Source organism: Halichondria panicea, chromosome 17, assembly GCF_963675165.1.
Source record: "Halichondria panicea chromosome 17, odHalPani1.1, whole genome shotgun sequence".
Classification (NCBI taxonomy): Eukaryota; Metazoa; Porifera; class Demospongiae; order Suberitida; family Halichondriidae; genus Halichondria; species Halichondria panicea.
Genome location: NC_087393.1, coordinates 4,544,498 through 4,560,778, shown reverse-complemented (window position 1 = coordinate 4,560,778; position 16,281 = coordinate 4,544,498). Strand labels below are relative to the sequence as shown.

Below are 16,281 nucleotides of genomic sequence, written 5' to 3'. Positions count from 1 at the left end.
TGTTGTGTTCGTTATAGGGTTATAGGGTTACTAAGAAAACGCACGTAAAGTGTAGCATGCAATTGCATGGCCCAAGCCAGTCAGCAGCTAACAGAATGAATCAATTAACTTGTATTCAGTGACTGTGTAGACAACATGAGTCGTTGATTCTGAGAAGTTGATTTTGCATTGTGCATGTGTATGCATATATGTAGGTGCATTGTGTTGTGATAGTTTGTGAGGACAGTTTTGTTGTTATGCCTCGGTGCGCATGCGCAAGCGAGGTAGAGTAAGTAACCTATCTTCGCCAGACACCTATAATCGGCGGCTATTGCACGAAGCACAAGACAATTTTGCACAAAACTAACTACATGGATCTACAGATGGGTAAGAAAGTAACAGCTCCCCAAAATTTGGAAAGAATAACTTGCTTACGGACGGAATGGTGGTCATGAGAAATGAGCTGCCGAATGTATCGATAATCGTCAGTGAGACATTTATCTCCGTCTTTGCACGCTTACCAAGCACTGAAACTACCAACACTAAACAATGTTTCTTGGCACAACTCTAATGAAAGCACCGCAGGTGCTGATGCCTCAGTGGAGGTGCCAAAGCTACATATCATAAAACTACTAATAGCTAGCTTTTATTATACACACATTGATTATGATGAATTTTGCTGCATGCAATCAACCGAATAGTGGGTATATGATCGACCATTGTTGTTAAAAACGATCGATGCCAAAAGTTCAAGTCTAAAATTAATGGCTGCAAGTCAGCAGAGCCTTGCAGCTCTCTGCTCACTCTTGCAGCTACCAATAGCTAGCGTTATAGTGCAGAGCTAACTACTAAGTAGAGTAGTAACACTCGGTGAACAAGTTTTGCTACGGACTCTTCTGAAAAGGCTGCAATAGCATTCCAAGTAAGCAAAACTAGGCATAACTCGAGAACGAAGCATTATTTTGCAAATCCACGAATTAAAATCCAAGTAAACATGATGAGACTTCCTAGCTTTGGTTAAACGATTTTTCACATAGCACAAAGCTATTTCGAGGGCAAAACGCGGTTGTTATTTGGGGGTGTTACGTCACATAAGCAAATTGTGTAGCATCACGTGATCCGTTTCCAATCCCTCTCTCTCTTTTATCTATGAAGTAAGTGAGTAAGTAAGTAAGTAAGTAAGTTTCTTGCCCAGCATTTACTCCAAGTACAGCCATCTCCAGGACATTCTGCACAGGGTTTCCAAACGACTACAACCTGGATTACAAAGCGCTTCTTCAGATTTGCGATTGCTTCCACAAGGCAGATGACCTCTCAGTCTCTATTTCTCTTACCTAGACAATTCCACCATCTTTAATGACTCAGCAATTGCGTTGTGGCCAATAATAATAGATAGGCGTGGCTAATAAACCGTGCGCCTAAAATCAGTGCAGCAGTGCTTTTCCAGAGCCTGAGGTGTTCCTTTTCTTCACACTGTTCAGCTCTAGCTCCCTTTCTCTGACAGGCATGCTATATGCACTGGCTAGATATCATGCTCTTAAAATGGCTGTCATTTAATACTGATTCGCAAATTCAACATAATTATCAAGTAATAAATTATTACTCATTATACTATAATTATTAGTCCAGAGATATTCTAGAAGATATCTGATTAGTCCTGTCTTCTCTTCTTGTACTGCCTCTTGACGTTCCACTTATGCATGTCATGATACGTAAACTGTACTGAAAAAGAAAGGGAATCCGACTAGAAAAACATTTGCAATGTGAAAAATTGCTAGGATTGGCCAGGGGAACCACAAAAAAGCGTGGGAACAAGAAATCAGACGAGAGCATAACTCCAATCCGTTACAACGTCATGAACATGTACAATACATAGTATATTAAATAATAGACTGTGTTCCAGATCCACCTATCAGCTTCCATCCACCACATCATTCCATGCAGTCACCAGTACGGTCCGTGCATGTTACTACGCATGGATGGACTGTGTGTACCTGTGCTCAACACTGCATGTATTAGGAACATCAATTCATCACAAATCATCATGATTATGTGCCCCACATTCTAAAATGGATGTATAATAAATATATATAGGGATTGGTCATCACTCCACCAGTAAAAATTGCGTGGCATATTGGCTGGGAAAACATGGGAAAACTACCAGTATACATGTGATTGACGTTGTAACGGATTGGAGTTATGCTCTCGTCTGATTTCTTGTTCCCACGCTTTTTTGTGGTTCCCCTGGCCAATCCTAGCAATTTTTCACATTGCAAATGTTTTTCTAGTCGGATATAATTATAGCTAGATCTAGCTACAATAGAAATGACGCTAAATCACTATTTCTTTAGCACTGGTAACTAATTGCTAATCACATTACAGTATGAGTTTTCTCAACAACAGCTGATTGTTACTGTAAACTTTGTTTGAATGGTATCCCAAGGTAGAATGCCTGTATATATAGTATGTGCATGCTCCTGATAGTAAACTAACACATGCAGTGTTCACATGTACCAATAGGCTATAGCTACAGGAGTGTCAAGATGAACATGATTATGCAACTTCAATTTATTTTCAGCTTATCGAAATAAATAAATGTAATGTATTGTGCTTAGTGTCATGTGCTGCTCCAGTAGCAGCTCAAACTACAGCTAAAGTGGTTCCTCAATGTTCCACTGGGTTTCCAGCTGTTGGCTCTCTCCAACCAAGTGCAGATCTCACTTAGATAGCTCCGGATTTCAGAACTCCAGATGGAATACAAGTTCTCACACCAGGGCTGAAGTTTGAGTGCTATGGACAAATCACTGAATGGAGTGCTGCAGTCACTATCCAAGGTTACAACGCTGGTCTAAAACTTACGCAAAACTTGCATATCTAAGTTTGGAGGTCAAGTCAAGGAAAATTCAGATCTAGTTGGGTCTAACCTGTTAACTTATTGCCCTCGAACTGAAACAGTGACACCTGATAATTCCAATATCACATTCGCAGTGCTCACTAATCAAGTTTCTGTAGCATGAACGAATTTATTTCCAACCTACTGGGCTGGTACAGTTCAACATCACAAGGACTTGAGCCAGGGTTTGGTGTAGCGTTGCATAACATACAATAACTCAACATCAGAACTATTAATTATCAAAAGGTCGTCAAGTGATCCCTGTGAGCTGTATACATGTGACAAAGAAGTTCAAACACAATCCTCTCTCCCGCTGATTATTTTGCAGTACGGTGAGTTGTATACAGTATGAAATATATCCTACGTAGTTTACACGTGTCATTCAGTACGATAAATTCAATATAGACTGCAGAGACTCACTCTGCACCAAGGTAACACATATGATAATAGTAACTGATTCCTATATCCTATACAGAAATTACAGCTGCAACCTTAGGCACTGTTTCTAACAGAACATGCACTCTACAAAATCTTCCGTTATCGTGTGCAGAATCCAGATTAAACCACATTACCCACCAACAACACCATGTCTACTGCCGATACGACTGTGTTTGTTACTGCTAGTGTAGTTTCAAGTGGGCTGCTTGTAGTAGCCATAGTTATATCTATTTCTACCTTGATATGCATCAAAAAGTGCCACACTGAACTCGGCGTTGTTCCATCACGGATAAAAGTGTGGGTAAGTGGGCAATCGCATGACGTATAATATACATGAGTTGCATACCACAATTATTGTGATTCAATCTTCCTTCCCATAATTATGTGCATGCACTAATTGCAATAGTATAATACAGTATGTAAATTATATAGCTTCCTACTATTGGTATGGTGGTTATTGTTTAATTGACTAGAAACTTGTATACATACATGCAGCTACATGTATATATACACACTTCATGTTTCCTATCACACAGTGAGAATTGAAGAACATAATACAGAACTTATGTACGACTACATTGATACTGATCCAGGTGACATCTTAACAAATGGGAACCCAGCCTATGGGGAAGTTGCCACAACAAGTGATGACCACATGAACAAAGGAATGAGAGGATGCAGCAAACATTCGAGTGGCTGCAAACAAAGCATACGGCACTTCCACACAAATACATTCAGCTATAACATATATGACTGCTAAAACTGAGTCTGTATGAAGATTATAGTTTACTAAGGCCTAGCATCCTGTGTTTATTGTAAAGTATGTATATATTCCTCAATGCATTGACATCGTAATGTATATACCGTATAGCAGGTATATTGGGTATACATTTTCGCGGAAATGCCTCTAGAAAGGTTTTTGCGGATTTAATTTTAGTGGAATAGCAGCCTTTTTTGCAGCATGCATGCATGCAATATTAAATTTGCGGTTATAAATGTTTGCGGTGCGTGCTTAATCTGCGAAAACCACGAACATATATACCCTCGAAATATACCCGCTATACGGTATACACAGATTAACAAATTCTCCATGGCTTACCATTTTATACGTACGTATAATAATTATATAGGTGTACAAATGCATATTCATTTCACAAAAGTGAATTTGTGCTTATTGACATGTTCAACAGTTTTGCTGTGCAGCTGAGATGTACAACAGTGTTCTGAATCAATCAGGCAAATACTCTTTTTGAGATTTCAAGAGCCTGTAGTATCTGCACGGACATGGCAGAGATATTTCACTGGGCTCACACGATTGCTAGGACGTTTGCCTCGATGTTTAGTCACGCCCCCCACTACCCCAGTTCAAGATCAGATCAGGCGGCCAGGCAGTCATAAGTAAATGTAACTCAAGTTACACTTATAATACTGTTTGTCCCCAGAGGTAAAGCATTCAAATAATGAAAGCACCGCAGGTGCTGATGCCTCGGTGGAGGTGCCAAAGCTACATATCATAAAACTACTAATAGCTAGCTTTTATTATACACACATTGATTATGATGAATTTTGCTGCATGCAATCAACCGAATAGTGGGTAATGATCGACCATGATTGTTGTTAAAAACGATCGATGCCAAAAGTTCAAGTCTAAAATGAATGGCTGCAAGTCAGCAGAGCCTTGCAGCTCTCTGCTCACTCTTGCAGCTACCAATAGCTAGCGTTCTAGTGCAGAGCTAACTACTAAGTAGAGTAGTAACACTCGGTGAACAAGTTTTGCTACGGACTCTTCTGAAAAGGCTGCAATAGCATTCCAAGTAAGCAAAACTAGGCATAACTCGAGAACGAAGCATTATTTTGCAAATCCACGAATTAAAATCCAAGTAAACATGACTAGAAGCCTATAGAAACTCTTACTTGCACTTGATTCATCCTTGAGCAGCTGTAGCGGTCTACACACACACACACACAGACACACAGATACACAGACACACAGACACACAAACACACTACCGTATACCTCGCTTGCGCATGCGCACCGAGGCATAATTATCGCACAATCGAGCTATTATGACTGACGTAAATTCACGAGTGTATACTACAGTCATGAATAACATCAAAAGTTCACGATAACATCTATCAAGAATTTGGTCAGCAGGACACACCCCACTACCAAAGAAATGATACCATAAATTATAGCTAGATAGAACGGGTGCATGGAAAAGAAGGAAACGGAAAACGGAAACGGAAGGCGGAAAGCGGAAACGGAAAACGGAACGACCATTACCATTCTGTATTTTTTTGCAGTAGTGAAAGTTGATAGCAGAAGATGTATTTGTAAAGGGGTGCTGTGGGGAAGCCTATCCATCTAGTCTAGCTATGACATTCAAGGAGCAACTAGGTAAGGTAGCTTGAGACAAGGGGGTGCTTCATGTTCACTTCATTCACTCAATCTCATCATTACAGTGTTTTTATGCTTTCATGTTCACTTCACTCTCATCAGTTTAATTATCATTCTGTGTTTTAAATTGAATATCAATAAATAAACATGAGAGTGAACATAAAGCAAGTGAAGTAAAAATCGAAAACCGGACAAGTACAAGGCTACCATGCAGTACTGTTAGATGGCTAGGTTCAGCCATTGCAGCTGTATCTCAGGGTCTTACTCTCCAACATAATTACAATCTTGTGTAAGGTTCAGCCATCAAGTTGCCATAATACTGTTTGTCCCAGGTAATTGGGGCTCTATAGTTGGTGTGAATCCGATACAAGTCATCATTAAAAGCTATGAGTTTCACTGCTGTGGGAAAGTTGGTGGTTGGGCTGCGTATGTGGAGCCTGGTGGTGGTGGTCATACTACTGCATACTCCATAAAGTTCCAGATATGGAGACCAACGAGTGAGAGTAGTGCAATTTACATAAAAATTGGAGAGAATTCCTTTTTCCCTGCTACTCTAACTGACAGCTACATTGCTGCAACACCACTTCCCAGTGAGCAGATTGACTTCCAACCAGGAGATGTGGTTGGATATTATCTCGAAGACAACAGAAACCAAAACGGAGGTGTGCAGTTTGATAGTGGCTTCACTTCTGAAGAGCTATGGTATGCGACTGGTAACTCTGACCTACAAAATAAGTGCTTACTGGAAGTGGGCAATGCAGGCGACCTCAGCTTTTCTACAAGCCTTGGACCAATCATCTCGATATCACTTAGTGAGTATCAATCTATATGTGCATGCACTTTGTAACAGCCATATAGTGTGTTTCCTGTACAAGTATAATAAATTTATACATAATTATAACCTTGCACAAACATAGAAATACTATATGTGTAATCAAATGTTACTGCTTTTATAGATACATTCCTCATTATAGCAACCGCTGTTAATTATAACTGCCCCTCTACCTTCACCTCGACCATATTCTGCCCCACTCCCACCCCCATCACCACTGGACCTGGACCTGGACCTGGTACTCCAGCTGTTGTAGATGGTGAGTTTATCTTCGATTTTAGCCTGGGGTCATCTTCAACCATAGCTAGACAGTGCATGTGTGTATTAGTGCTTCAATATTGATTACTATAGAAGTGCCTTCTCATTACAATAGTGTGTCTATGTTAACCAGTGGCCTGTTTTGCAGACTGTCTGATGGCAACGGATGGCTCCAGATCTTTACCAAACTTTGTCAGACCTAGTGGTGGGGGAGAGCCACGGTTTGAAGTGGCACCAGTACAGGTCATTATACCTAGCTACAAGTTCAATTGTTACGGACAAATCACTGAGTGGAGAGCATTTGTGGAGGGTAGTGGCAATATACAATATGCTAATCAGTCATATTCCGCTACATTCCAAGTGTGGAGACCAAACTCTCCTCCTGATGGCCAATACACTATTGTTGGTTTAAATGAATTCTTCCCCATTCCACTAGCTGATCCTAACACTGCTGACAGAGGAATAGTGACTGGGGTACCACTAGACAGTGAGAGGATTGAGGTCCAACCAGGAGATGTGGTCGGGTTCTATCTGGAGAGTAGTAGAACTGATGATGATGGTATCCAGTTTGCTGGAGACAATTCTTATAATGGAGAAACTGTTTGGTTCGATTCCACTCCATGTCTTGCACTCGACCCACCTTGTATATATTCGGCTGATGATTTCGGTTCCATGACTAACCTTGCTCCACTTATCATCCTGACAGTTAGTGAGTGACATCATCTGCTTATGTCATTCGTTCATACAAGATTACATTATTTTATGCCCTCTCTTTAACAGTAAGCACTCCAAGCAGTCCATCCCCAACCCTCGCACTGCAGGTCTCTTCTACTCAGCTAAATAATGGTTAGTGGAACTAAAATCCATGTGTGTTGGGTTTGATCTTCATAAAGTTGTCATAACTTTGTCAAATTTAAATTTTCGATTCTTTGTTAAAAAGCTTATGTACCATTGAGTATAACGTTCAGGGCAGTGTGTTGTTGTTTCCTCCTCTATAGTTCCACAGTGAATGAAGGAGTGGTTAAAATTAATGTCCTATAAAATTATAGTCATATGCAAAACTACAATTATGGCTGTGTTTTTTTGTGTAGTGAATGCTCAGACAAGTTCCTTTACGCTTCTCCCGTCAAGTATGCTCCCCATCTCCACACCCCTTGTCTCCACTCTCCCCATTTCTGCACTCTCTTTCCCTACTCAAACAATATTACCCTCAAGTAGTAACTTTGGACGTGAAGCCGAGTCTAGCTCTGTGTCAGCACCTATAACCACCACTGGTCTACCACAACCAAGTAGTTCTCCCATGAACTCTCCTCAAGTCACACCAGCAGCTGCTACAACACAACCTCAAGAAGTGAACGTGGGACTGTTTGCTGGAATCGCAGTGTCTGTTGCAGTACTCGTGCTGTTGGTCATACTAACTGCAGTGATGCTTTTAGTTTGTGCGATGAAAAAGAAAAGAGAAAACAAAGGACAAGGAGGTATGTTTAAAAGTGAGCTTATGCATGTACATGTACATATAGTCGTGTTATACACATATTTACTTTTTGTGCGTGGGAAAAAGAAGTAATTACAGGTTTCCTTTGCAGATTTGAGTTTGACTGACTACAGGACCATCAATGAACAGAGTGATACTCTTCAAACTATCAGAATGGATGCTAACACTGAACCATCCACCAATGAGAATGAGGCGTACGGAAAGTTTACAGAAGCAACTCAGATCGCTGACTATGATTACGTCGTGAATTCTTTGGCTGAAACGTACAATCCCTCCACAACTCAGAACCTGGCCTATGGTAATGTTGCCACTGCAGAATATAGTGTCATAGCAAATGATGATAACGTCGTCAAGGGGTTGGGTGTGACAACAGAAGTGCCAATGATAAGAAACGAAGCCTACGTTGGAGTAAGACAGTCGAGTTCTGACAATGATCCCTCAATACCCACCACAGAGAATGAGGCATACACTAGTGTGACTGCTAACACTGAGCCTGAAGATGCTTATGCATATGTTAAACCTTAAGGTATAAACAACCTATAACGGGTGACCAACCCTCTCAGACTTCCACAAAACTTCACATGTATATATCTATACGCTATAGTAGAGTAAACCTACAGTAGGATATTGTATGGTCGTCCTGAGATGGAGAGAGTGTATCTTATAGTTTGTGCAAAAGGCTTGTATTCATAAAATTGATTGGCAACAACTGCATGCATGCTGTGATTGTTGTTGCATGAAGTCATATAATTATGAATGTGTTTTGTGGGGTAAAAAGTTTGTAGTATAGCAATATGCACGGAATAGGCAACAACGTATAGTGCTTTACAATGAAAGGATTGTCTGCAACCTAAATATCCAGATATACAATAAGGTTCTTGGATCAATGAACATGCAGTATATAAGTTTCGCATCACCCACCATTAAATTGAGCGTGGTTAATGGAATGCCTAGTAAACCGAGAGTACAAACACAGTTCACATGCACCAGAATAATTTATTGTGTGTAATTAAGAGACCAAGACTCTGGACTGTCAAGATGGGAAGAATTAACATGTTTATGCTAATACTAGTTGTTTTCAGCTTATCAGGTAAGTTGAAATAAACACAATCCTGTACTGCATTATACTATAGTGTCTTGTGTGCTAGCTGCATTATACTATAGTGTCTATATATATATCCTGCTCAGTAGCAGCTCAAACTACAACTGAAGTGGTTCCTCAATGTGGCACTGGGTTTCCAGCCGTTGACTCTCTCCAACCGAGTGCAGATCTCACTGAGATAGCTCCGGATATCGGGACTCTATATGGAATACAAGTTATCACTCCTGGGATCAAGTTTGAGTGCCATGGACAAATCACAGAATGGAGAGCTCTAGTCACTGTCGAAGTCGATGCTGGTCTAAGGCTTACCCACCTATTATATCTCCAAGTTTGGAGGCCAAGTCAAGATTTTGAGGAAAATTTGATCTAGTTGGATCTAACCTCTTAAGTTATCGTCCTCGAACTGAAACAGTGACACCTGATAATTCCAACATCACATCGCAACGCTCACTAGTCAAGTTTCTGAAAACGAAAGAATTTATTTCCAACCAAATGATGTACTGGGCTGGCACAGTCCACCAACACTAGAACTAAATAATAAATACCGGGATTAGGTGTAGCTTTGCATAGCAACAACTCAAGCTCAGAACTACTTATCAGAAGGTCGCCAAGCGAGACCTGTGAGCTATATACGTGTGACGAAGAAGTACAAACACAATTCTCTCTCCCGCTGATTACTCTGCAGTACGGTGAGCAAAAGTGTCCTATATAGAATACTATATGCAGCGCTATACAAGTTCATATACATTATATAACTGCACAAAATCTGCACAACATGACACATTGTATAACTGTCTCCTACAAAAACTACAGCTGCAACTTTAGGCAATGTCCCTAACGGAATATGCACTCCACAAAATCTTCCGTTATCGTGTGCAGAATCCACGACACAGATTCAACCTACTCAAACCACATTACCCACCAACAACACCATGTCTACTGCCGATACGACTGTGTTTGTTATTGCTGGTGTAGTTTCAAGTGGGCTGCTTGTAGTAGCCATAATCATATCTATTTCTACTTTGATATGTATAAAAAGGCATGGCTGCATGGGTAAGTGTGCATGATGTATATACAATGATTCAGGGTCTCCTTGCTTCTAATAGTATTGTAGATAGCTTCCAATTGGTATGGTTATTGTTTAATTGACCATGCATTGACCATGTATCCGTATTTGTATACTACGATGTTATCCTACAGATAATAATTTTATTATTATACTGAAGACTTATCATGAGTGTGTGCCAGTAGCTGCACGAGTGACAGTTACTATAGGCACAGACGAGATTTATTAAAAAGTATTTTATACACTTCATGTTTCTTATCACACAGAGAGAATTGAAGAACATATAAATACAGAACCTATGTACGACTATATATACATTGATACTGATCCAGGTGACATCTTAACAAATGGGAACCCAACCTATGAGGAAGTTGCCACAACAAGTGATGACCACATGAACAAAGGAATGAGAGGAGCAGTAGACAATATATACACATGACTGCTAAAACCAAGTCTGCATGCATGAAGATTATAGCATTAGCTACATAGGGCTTATGTTAATTGTGTAGCATAATAACATTCTCTGGCAAATGCTTGACAGTACACATTATAATTATCGGTAAACTATTTCTGTATGACTTACCAAAAGTATGCATGATGCACATTCAACAGTTTTGCTGTGCAGCTGATGAACAACAGTGCTTTGAATGTTTTTATTACTCTTTTTGAGATTTCAAGTGCATGTGTATAGTTGCACAAAGACATGGCATGCAGAGATATTTCACTGGGCCCACACGATTGCTAGGACGCTTGCCTCGATGTTTCGTCCCCTTCCCCCCCATGCAGTTAAAGAGATGTCAGGCAGTAATGCTACTGCCTCAGGCAAAAGCATTGTCTTTTTAAATCGCAACAATTTTAATATTGCTTGCCATTGCCAAGTTTTACTCATGCTGAAGAAGTTCTGAACACTCATCACGTTGCTCTTGTATACGAATGAACTATAGTTAGTCTGAAGCTATTTATTAGCTCCATATACCTGCAAAAAACAAGCTCTCTAATTGCAAGAAATGCTGCACCATATACTCATGCAAGCCCTATCTGTACAGCCAGTACCATCGCTAAAAAGGAACAAAGCTCAAATATTCCAAGTTACAACTTAGATGCAGCACAGAAAAGAAAATAATTTCCCACAGAAGACTTTCAATACAATAATTCTATTAGCATGCTATAAGGTTGTTTTTACTAATCATGTCTGTTTGTATGATCTACACTAGCACTAGAGGCAATTACTATAGTGTTGTCAGGTACTCTATTAGAAATAGAGCACATACAACAATAACCGTATAGATAAGAAGTTGTGCTGTCCTTGCAATGAAGCCCCATTGGTGAGTAGACAAGGGGAGAGTTTGCATGGAGGTGGGTTGTCATGACACTCGTATGTGCTTTCCACTGATGACAGGCAGAATAGATATTGGTCCGTAGTTAGCAGGATTTTCTCTGTTACCAGAATTTGGAATTGGAATCACTCAACAAACTTCCAGTCTCTGGGAACCTTACCAGAGAAGCTGGGTACTATAGAATGTGCTGTGTTTTTTAGCATTTAGAGCCGAGATACCATCAGCTCCAGTTGATTTTTTTACTTCCAGTGTGGTGAGAAGTGGAAGACTTTTCTCCTCGGGAGTCATCAGGTAAATTAGACAGAGTATTAGTGTCAAACAAGCTGTTTCCTGATGTGTTCGTTGTGTATGTGGTTCAGTATAATTATAAGAGAAACCCTTCAGGCAACCTAATATGGCCACAAAGTCTGGTCATCAGGAAACACTTTAAATAGACGTCTATATAGACCTTAGATCATGTTTGTCATAAACTGCAATCTGATTGCATGGTTAGAGGAAGTGCTCTATCCAAAACATGTATATACTTATACTTAGACAATCCTGTAATTCACTTAGACAACACTTAGACAATCATGTAGCAAAGTTTAGACAAGTCTGATTGGCTAGAGACTTGAATAGTTGCTATGATCTAGACACTGTTTACCACATGATTTAGAAGCCCTCAGGGCTAGTAGAACCCTCACTAGACTCGGGATACTACCACCAGCCCTTTGGGCTTCTAAACCAGGATAAACTTCCTAAACAGTGTCTATAACTATTATATATCTACCGCAGCTAGACTACAAGTTGTAGCTACAAGAGAAATGGCACTAATCACTATTTCATTAGCACTGGTACTAATTGCTAGACACGTTACAGGTAAGTGCATGTACAGAGGTGCATGATGACAGTGTCATGTATTATAGTGTATACTAGCTATAGTACTGAGATAATTTCATAGCTTTGTTTTGATTGTTGTACAGCTCAGGATTGTGTCCGTGGTAACTCTGATGGAGCGGACAGTCTGCCTAGCTTCTTAGACCCAAATAATTGGAACTCTATAGTTCGTGTGAATCCGATACAAGTCATCATTAAAAGCTACGAGTTCCACTGCTGTGGGAAAGTTGGAGCGTGGGCTGCGTATGTGGAGCCTGGTGGTGGTAGTCATACTACTGCATACTCCATAAAGTTCCAGATATGGAGACCAACGAGTGAGAATAGTGCAAGTTACATAAAAATTGGAGAGAATTCCTTTTTCCCTGCTACTCTTACTAACAGCTACATTGCTGCAACACCACTTCCCAACCAACAACTTGACTTCCAACCAGGAGATGTGGTTGGATATTATCTCCAGCAGGATGGTGGCACTAATGGAGGTCTGCAGTTTGATGCTGGGTTCACTTCTGAAGAGCTATGGTATGCGACTGGTAACTCTGACCTACAAAATGACAACTCACTGGAAGTGGGCAATGCAGGGGACCTCAGCATATCTGCAAGCCTTGGACCAATCATCTCAATATCAATTAGTGAGTATCAATCTATGTTATTTTGTCAGAACACTCAAGTAAAAATGTAAAATATACACCCGGCCCCCATTGGAGTTTTTCATGAATTCTATAGATGTCAGTTCTCGTCTTATAGCATACTGGCAGATCACATCAAAAGGGCCGCATTTCAGGGCGAGTTTTGTGCAATAACATCTAGCTAGCAATTAATTCGTACCAAATGAATGGCCCGTATACCGAGGCGGCATACTGCAGAGAACCGGAATACCGGTATAGCGAGATTCTACTGTATATGCATGCCTCTACACAGGCTCTTCCTTTTCTGTTCTTTGTCACAATCGTTCATAAGAACTATATAGAAAAAATACGCTCATGTCTTTCTTTGCTGCCTCATTTCGTCTTTTCGTTTTTGCTGCCTTCTATTTATGTTGAGATACCGTATTATTCGAGCTCGAGGGTATAAATATTCGCGGAAAAACATTTTGCAGCGGCATGCACGCATGGTAATAAAGTCATCCTGGATTATAAATGTTTGCGGTACATGCTTAATAAGCCTCGATTCAAGGCCTATTAAAATAAGTATTTTGAATCGCCCTTGAATCAAGGCTAATGCTTAATCAGCGAAAACCACAAACATTTATATCGTCCCGCTATACGGCATCTATGATGCTATGATGCAGCAAGAAAAAGGAAGGCCTGGGAACGAGGCTAGGCATGCTAAGGTAGAAGTCAGTTCCAAATAATGCAATGTGATGATGTCATAGCCATGGTAACACATTTTTGGGCCTCTTGTCATGGTATTGGTATGTCAACTTGCAGCTGTTCCCTCCTACCTATATAAGGCCACTCCAAGTGATACTCTGGTTTCTCGTACAGAAGTTTCTCTAATTGCATGCGGGCGGGCAGCTTTTGTCATTATGTCATATTTGCATACATTAACACACTATTTTGTGCCACATGCATGCGTAGTATAATTGATGCGGGCGGTAGTGATTGATTTTGTTGGTGTTATATAGCTATACACTAGGATGTTAAGGCTTCCAGTGCAATTTGATTTTATCTGTATATATATATATATAGCTATAGCGTTCTAAGTACAGAGCTAACTACTAAGTAGAGTAGCAACACTTCATGGATAAGTTTTGCTATGCACTTTTATGAAAAGGCTGCAACAAGTAACCGAACTACGTAGACATAACATCGAGAACCATGCAAGCATTACTTTCTGCATGGTATACATATCCAACTGATAGGTTATTGCTGCATGCATAGTTTTATTAATGTACATAATATCACTATAGCAACCACTGTGGACTGTCCCTCCACCTCGACCATGGTCCTAAACCCCACCTATGTGGCCACTGTGACCCCATTAACTGTTAATGGTGAGTTATGCATGTGTAATACAGAGAAGGTTCGACAGGGTCAAAAGTTCAAGGATAACGACACTAGCGTATTGCATTCTCCTGACCTTTGGATTCAATGCTTAACACACATATAACGCAAACTATACTTAATCGTTTGAAGGCACATTAATACTTTTAAGAACCTTTTTTTGATGTAAAAGAACTAAGCTTATAATTATAGTCTAAGCGACGTCTTTGAAGGCTGCTAATGCTTGTATTTTTCTTGCGTTTCCAAAGTGTTGGTGAAAATTGGGGTGGTGTAGAGTTCAAAAGGTTAAGCTAGAATTTCTTGCTTCCTACTGATGTACCTGAGGGGTACATCGGATTGATTGTTATTATTTTGTCAAGAATCAAGAGAAAATGATGAGAGATCTGGGGTACATCGATGAATCAGCATCCGGTTGGATCTCCATTAGAAACATAGAGCAAGTGATTAATTCATTAATGACCTTTTGACCGTGTCGAACCTCCTCTGTGTGTATAGCATAATGACTGAAGTAGACAGGCACAAGCACGAGGGCGAACTAGTTGCTTGTATATATATTGCATAAAACGACCGTGTAATAAAAAGGACATGCACACGCCCTGTTACCTTATACAAACTACATAATAGACAACAGACTGAAGGTATAATATTATGTATTTTCGTCATGTACACAATAATTACAGAACCAACAACCATAGCAGTAAGTGCTACTCAAGGCAAGATTGGAATATCCTCTGAGACAATACTGCCCTCTAGTAGTGACTTCGGACTTCAAGCCGAGTCTAGCTCTGTGTCAGCACCTATAACCACCATTGGTCTACCACAACCAAGCAGTGCTACTCTAGACAATATTGGAATGACAATATTACTCTCTAGTAGTGACTTCGGACTTCAAGCTGAGTCTAGCTCTGTGTCAGCACCTATAACAACCACTGGTCTACCACAACCAAGCAGTTCTCCCATGAACTCTCCTCAAGTCACACCAGCAGTTACTACAACACAACCTCAAGAAGTGAACGTGGGACTGTTTGCTGGAATCGCAGTGTCTGTTGCAGTACTAGTGCTGTTGGTCATACTGACTGCAGTGATGCTTTTGGCTTGTGTGGTGAAAAAGAAGAGGGAAAACAAACGACAAAGAGGTATGTTCAAACCTATATGCACTATAAATATACATGTATACTATTTATATATGTCACAGCAGAAGTGCCAATGATAAGAAATGAAGCCTACGTTGGAGTAAGACAGTCGAGTTCTGACAATGGCCCCTCAATACCCACCACAGAGAATGAGGCATACACTAGTGTCACTGCTAACACTGAGGCTGAAGAATATTATGACTATGTTGTGTAATGAACAAAACCTAACGGGTGACCCTCTCAGAGTTCCACAAAACTTCACATATAATGTCTATATAGCCTATGGTAGAGTAAAACTACAGCAATAATTTGTATGGTCCTGCGATGGAATGTTTTCAGAGAGTGTATCTTATAGTTTATGCAAAAAGCTTCTGATTTCGAGTTTTCACAACAGCTGCATGCTGTGATTGTTGTTGTATAAGGTTTGGCTTGAAGCCATAATAGTAAATAAATGTGTTTTATGGGTTAAAA

At 40.2% G+C, this 16,281-nt stretch overlaps 2 protein-coding genes across 3 annotated transcripts; both read left to right on the top strand.

Annotated features, from left to right (window-relative positions):
- The first annotated feature begins 7,808 nt into the window (after positions 1 to 7,808).
- On the top strand, positions 7,809 to 8,846 carry LOC135351667 (uncharacterized). The gene is made up of 2 exons (XM_064550735.1): positions 7,809 to 8,276; positions 8,385 to 8,846. Exons 1-2 carry the CDS (start codon positions 7,829 to 7,831, stop codon positions 8,816 to 8,818), a joined length of 882 nt encoding a protein of 293 aa, XP_064406805.1. The 5' UTR covers positions 7,809 to 7,828; the 3' UTR covers positions 8,819 to 8,846.
- A 3,484-nt stretch (positions 8,847 to 12,330) lies between these two features.
- On the top strand, positions 12,331 to 16,281 carry LOC135351663 (uncharacterized). 2 transcript variants are annotated; one of them, XM_064550730.1, is made up of 5 exons: positions 12,331 to 12,656; positions 12,761 to 13,303; positions 14,584 to 14,667; positions 15,358 to 15,813; positions 15,876 to 16,281. In XM_064550730.1, the coding sequence occupies exons 1-5, from the start codon at positions 12,602 to 12,604 to the stop codon at positions 16,022 to 16,024; spliced, it is 1,287 nt and encodes a 428-aa protein (XP_064406800.1). In that variant the 5' UTR covers positions 12,331 to 12,601; the 3' UTR covers positions 16,025 to 16,281. The 2 variants fall into 2 exon arrangements, with proteins under 2 accessions (XP_064406800.1, XP_064406799.1); XM_064550729.1 differs by having other exon boundaries at positions 12,333 to 12,656; positions 15,873 to 16,281.